The sequence below is a fragment of the Cyprinodon tularosa genome, unplaced genomic scaffold (genome assembly GCF_016077235.1).
Source record: "Cyprinodon tularosa strain WSP-4 unplaced genomic scaffold, ASM1607723v1 ctg554, whole genome shotgun sequence".
In the NCBI taxonomy this organism is placed as follows: Eukaryota; Metazoa; Chordata; class Actinopteri; order Cyprinodontiformes; family Cyprinodontidae; genus Cyprinodon; species Cyprinodon tularosa.
In genome coordinates, this window is record NW_024039290.1 from 245125 (window position 1) to 251124 (window position 6000).

A 6000-nucleotide genomic window follows, 5' to 3' on the forward strand; every position below is an offset into this window, starting at 1 on the left:
AGGAACAGACAAGCCGCACGTAGACACCCCCCCCCAATCCCTCCATCCCGCCATCCCGCCATCCCCAGCTCCTCCATCCGTGTTCGTCCGTTCATTTGTGTTTGTTCAGCAGTGTATATCCTCCTCCCTTCTTGGGGCTGGTCCATCCCGCCTACCTACCTGTCTGCTCTGGTCAGGTGAGTCAGGTGTTAGCCTAGCAACAGAGACTCTGCAGCTCTTCCTGACTCCCCCCAATCTCCCCTCCCTCCTTCCCCTTCCTCCCCTTTTCCCCTTTCCTCCTCACTTTCCACCTTACCCTCCCCTCCTCCCCCACCAACCCACCCTGCCCCACCCCTTGCCCGCACCACAGCAGGTCTTGGGTCAACCTTTACTGCGTGCTGAACAAAGGGGAGCTGGGTTTCTACAAGGATGCCAAGAACACTACCACGTCCTACAACAACGAGCCCCTGCTCAACCTCTCCCACTGCCACTGCGACGTCACCAACGGCTACAAGAAGAAGAAGAACGTCTTCACTCTGAAGTGAGGGGACGATTTCCTGGTTTCTCTATTATTTTAATGCAGCATTTTTGAGTTGCTCGCAGACTTGAAAATCAGCAAATGAAGCCTAAGGCCTTAATTTTCTAAGATTATTCTGATATATTTACATTCAGGACATCTTGTTTATGCTGATGTTGTTGTTCAACCACGTTTTCATTGATCTTGCAGCATGTTTAGAGTTATTGGCTGTGTCCGAACATCTGCCCTAACCCCTAAATCCCTCAGTCACTACGTATACAGCAGAGACTATATAGTGAACTCAATAAACTGACCATTCCGACAGTGGAACACTATTTTCACTATTTTCTCTCCCCGTTGGTCACCGTTGACCGGGCAACATCTTTCTCATTTGTCGCCGGTGTCTCTACCCGACAGTGGGCCTCTGTCACAATAAAAACCCCATGATGCTTTGCAAAGAGAGCTCTCTCAAAGCATTCCGGGATATTTGTGCTTGTTTAAGACCATGGATGATCACTACTTTGCATTGTGGGAAATTTCGAGTCCACTACTTTCTCATCCACTAGACGTTCAGACACTCATTTAAAATTGCGCAAACACTATATAGTGCCCTATATAGGGATTAGGGCGGATGTTCGGAAGCAGCCATTATCTGTTTCTGGCTAAGGTGGTGTCAGTTTTTATTGTGATATTTTCCCTTATGATCTAGCTCACTATTAAAAACACCTTGGTACTACATGATGCTACCACTACAGTACTTTACAGTTGAGACCTGTAACCTATTTTTTTCTGCCAAATGTAATTACTTCTATATTAATCTAAGAATTATTAAACAAACCGCTGTGTCTAAAACTAAATAATTCGTCTAGGTGTGTGGATTTTCAAACTGTAATCTGGCTTTTAATGTTTCTTTTTGACTGGATGGCTTATTCCTTGAGTGGTGTTTTAAACAATATGTGTGCAGGACCAGTTTTAAAGTAGTTATCAGCTTCTTACCAGCTTCAGCCAACAAGCATCTCCTTTAGCTTTGGTTGTGATGGACATGCTTTTTGTAGATTTATGACCTGCAGCTCTTGATGAAGTTGGTACCTCTTGAGTAGAGTTTCTGCTAGGCTTTTCTTCCAAGTATAGTTGGTATTTGTAGATCCACTTTGAAGCTTTTGTGCTAGCTGAGAAGCATTTACATAAAGTGAAAAGCAAAGTGGGGAGAGAATACACCCCTGGGCGGCGCCAGTACAGAAAGTCATTGTGCAGGAGAAGACAGGCACCTTTTTCTGTGAGGGAGTTTATGGTGTTGAGGGCCTAGTGGAAGTTCCTAAAGAGGATCATGGTATAGGCCCCTGGGTGCTTGAATTGGTTAAGGTCCCGTCCACACGAAGCCAAACCCTGGCCTAAACGCACAAATTTTTCACCAAACCAGCCTCTCATCCATACGAAAACGGCGTTTCGGGGTCTGTAAACGATCTTTTTTTTATTCAGCCTTCAGAGTGGGAAGATTTTGAAACGCCGTTTTCGCGTTTCCATCTTTAAGCTCTAACCGCATTTTTTTTTTTTTTTTACACGCATGTGTCATAGCGTCGCCTCTAAACACGCATGCGCGACACAGTATCACAACAACAATGGCGCCGTACTGTGTTGAATGGTTGCTGCTAATGCTACTCACCCTGCTGTCGGGCTTACAACAGAATCTTCTTCTTCTGGAATATCTCCAGGAAGAACAGAGCAATATCGACGACATAGTTCAGCACCTGAATTTGACCGAACCACGAAAATGGACCCGCAGGGCAACCATGTATAAATATTAGTGCGCATGCCCAACATTTCGTCGCCTATTTTTTCTTTGGCACCACAGCGCCACTTACAGGCCTGGCATACATTTTGCAGCGTTTTCATGCATTCATGTGGTCGATCACATTTATTTTACGTCTCCGTCTTTACGACAAACGTTCTGGAAAATATTAGCGTTTCGTGTTCGTTTTGACTTCGTGTGGACGGGGCCTAAAAATGAAGTGTAATCCCAGTTTGACCTGTTTGCCCAGTAAGCTAACTGCAGGTGGTCTATAAGGGCATCTATATCATCCCTAAAAAGCTTCAACTCCTGTGACTGAGAAGATTTCAGGACTGCAGACTTGAGGTTAACAGGTCAGTTGTCACTGATCTCTGTCATGGTTTATTTATTGGTAATGCTGGTGAAGAGATTAAAGCACAAAGGAATCTCAAACATCTCCTTGCTCAATATCTGAATGGAGATGGGGGCAAGTTGGTGAGCGGAAAATCTCCAGCAAAGGGGGAAATGCCATCAGGTTCTGGAGCTTTTATGGTTGTCTGATGCTGGAAGACCGTATTTACATCTTCCTCAGAAACAGTTAGTTCAAGTAGGGGGTCAGAGATAGGTGGTCTCTTGAAACTAGGTTTATACACGCTGCATTGAACAGGACATGCGAGTGCGCGTCAAAAGTGACGCAGCAGCGCAAACCCCGAGTGCAGACCACGTGTGCTGCCTCAGTGCTAGGTCATGCACCTCCCAATTTCTGTAGATGAAATATACTTGTGCGTTGGGTTGCTGCACTGCATCTAGAAATATATGCTAGAATATAATGGTAGGTTTACCTGCTGCACACAGAGATATCTAATTATAGGGAAGGCAGCCTACCTGTGAAGACCAAATGGATCTCTTTTTTAAATAACACTTATAAAAAAATATTCTTTTACTAAATGAAAGCTCAATAAATGACATACTGTGGGTAGTTGTTTCAGACTTCCTTTATGCTGTAGGTGATGAAAAGAGAAACCTAAATCTTTGTTTGTAACCACTCACATGGCTGATAAACTCACCCCTGAAACTATGCCAGTACTTTGTGTATGCTGTTTTCAGTCACTAAATAAGCAATAACAACACAGCCATTAACAAGGCTGTGCCACCTGAACCTTCTGGGCTGTTGGCAGTACAGGCAAACATGGGTCAACACCAAGTTACAAAAATTGAGAGGTGTGTGACCTAGCGCCACGGCTCCACACGCAGTCTGCGATTGAGGGTGAGCGTGACATGATGCCGTCACTTTTGGCTGTTGCTTTCACTGCAGCAAGTATACACCAAGCATTAGGGGGAGCATTTGTGTCAGAGTGAGATGTGGACAAGAGAAGATTTAAAGGGTTTAAAGCTGAAGTTAAGGCTGTATGAACAAGGTATCTAGTAAAAAAGTAACTAATTTACTGCTCAAAGTAACTAAAAAAATCTTTAGAAACACTCAGATTTATTGATACTTTGTCTTATCTACTAGTCTTTCAAGTCTAAAACATGTCCTGTTTCATTAAAAAAGGGTTTTTTCAAAACCAGCCATCGGTCTGGTAGTTTGGAAGAAAAGGTTTTGGTCGTCATTGTTGTAAAATTGAAGCTCTCTTTCTCTCCTAACAGAACGAAGGATGGCAGTGAATTTTTGTTTCATGCAAAGGATGAGGTGAGACTTTTTGTTCAGTGTTCCCTGTATTCCCATATTTGAATCCAAACAGCTGACTTCGGCCATTTTCTTTCTCATTAGGAGGACCTCAAAGCATGGGTGAACAACATCACCGCCAGTATTTCAGAGCACGAGGAGATTGCCAAATGGGGTCAGCCCCAACCAACTACCTCATCCACGGACGAAGGGACACGGCGAGACGGCAGCAAAGTGGACAACAGGTCGGATAGAGGCGGCGAGCGCTCCGATCGTGGAGACCGGATAGAGCGGGCGGACAAGGAAAAGGAAAGGGAAAAGGAGAAAGAGAAGGAGAGGGAGAGAGGAGAGCGGTCGGAGAAATCAGAACGGGCGGGAAAGTCAGACGGAAAACGCTCCGAGAAGTCAAGCAAGAAGAAATGAACAAAGCAGCAGATCTTTTGGGATTAAAACCTATGAACCCTGAATGGTCAGGAGGCGGGGCCACAGACAGCAGGTGGAGGCCCCTCCTCTTCACTCCGACACTCTCCGCTGTGTTTGGATGGAGAGCAAAGACTGACCCCGGCTCACTTAGATGACGGACAGGAAGGATTTCACTTGGGAGCAGGAGAGGTCTCCCCCCTCCCCACACGAATCTCTTCTGGACCAAGCACAGTCACTGACGCCCCCGGTGGCTGTCACAGAGAACTGCAAATGGCTTAATTTTTCTAATATAAAGGATACACAAGCATCACTTTAACTCAAAGGCTGTTACTGATCGCTGGCAGCGCGGTAAAACGTAGCGCATATTGTTCCATGTTGGTTTTCTTTTGTATGAGATGAGCTGTATCGGTACGTGATTCCTCTGTCTGTCCTATCTACTGTATTATCTGTCTGTCTGTAAGTGGAGAAATGACCCACTATCTCTTATCAATACTCAGAAATCTGGAAAGAAGGAAATTATGCCAAAATGTGGAATTGTTTTTTTTTTTAGAGACCTTCTACTCTTTTTTTATGCATTCGTTTATATTTTTGTGAAATTCACTTGTTTTGTTTTTTTTGTTTTTATTATTACTTAAAGCCCCTTTGATAAAGAAGCACCTGAACTGCTCAGTTGAGATTTTTAAAGCGGCTGATGGCTCAAGAAAAGAAAAGAGCAGAAGAGAAATTAGGGGCAGCACCGTCGTTACTGTTGGCGTATTTGGTTAGGATCACATTAGATATAAAAACTTCAGGTGAAGTTAGGATCCCAGTTCGGTTTATACCACTTATTACAGTTTTTTATTTTTATTTTTTCAGTTTTTCACTTCCTTCACAAAACACTGCAATTATGATTGTAATCATAAGGGGATAATTCCCCACCTGCTGCTCTGAACCACCAGTTAGAACATTTCAGTGGGATAAGGGTTTGATAATTGTGGTGATAGGATTGAAAGGATTGGTATGAGCAGTCAGTATTAAGATGTAAAAGACATTTATTAAGATGACCAAGACATTTATTTCTACTGATAACATACAGAATAACTTAGTCAGCAAGATGAATTAATTCAAGAGTTCCTCCAATGATGTTAAAGTTAGCATCTAATTTATGCTTCTAATTGGCTTCTGAATAAAGGGCTATTTCTCTAATTATAAGATCTAGAATACCTAATTTAGCTGTAGTTCAAAATGTAAAGTAAGTAGATATCTAACTGCCTTCTATTTACATGGCAAATAAGGCTCTGATATAATTTATTTTACTCAGTATTTTAGCACACATAAGCTCATTTCTAACTAAAGCTTGACATGGTGCAGAAAAGCCTTTGGCTTAGCCTTTAAACTTAGAGGCACCAAAGTTGCATCAAATAAATAAACTGGCTGATGTGAGCAAACTTTGAATGAGCCATTTAAAAACCTAAAATACGGGGAGGAGACAAAACTTTGCATCGTCCTCTCTGAGCTTATCCCACTAAGATATACTCTTCAGCTCTAAGTTCTGTCCTCACTGGAAAAACGATCTAGTAATAAGTAAAAATTTGTTAAATTAAGTGTATTTACCCTTAATTTGAGTAGTTAAATGAGATATTTTGCCAGTGGAATTAGTATTTTTAC

At 42.8% G+C, this 6000-nt stretch overlaps 1 protein-coding gene across 5 annotated transcripts in view; it reads left to right on the plus strand.

Annotated features, from left to right (window-relative positions):
• Positions 1-5738, plus strand: part of LOC119796645 (spectrin beta chain, non-erythrocytic 4-like) — a 107409-nt gene extending 101671 nt beyond the window's left edge. For 2 of the 5 annotated variants that reach the window (XM_038305280.1, XM_038305284.1), the window contains 3 exons: positions 350-520; positions 3912-3954; positions 4036-5738. In XM_038305280.1, the coding sequence (XP_038161208.1) occupies positions 350-520; positions 3912-3954; positions 4036-4353 (532 nt within the window). In that variant the 3' untranslated portion in view covers positions 4354-5738. Of the gene's footprint in view, positions 1-112; positions 177-349; positions 521-3911; positions 3955-4035 lie in introns of all 5 variants that reach the window. The other 3 variants (XM_038305282.1, XM_038305283.1, XM_038305281.1) reach the window with 3 other exon arrangements.
• Positions 5739-6000: the final 262 nt, after the last annotated feature.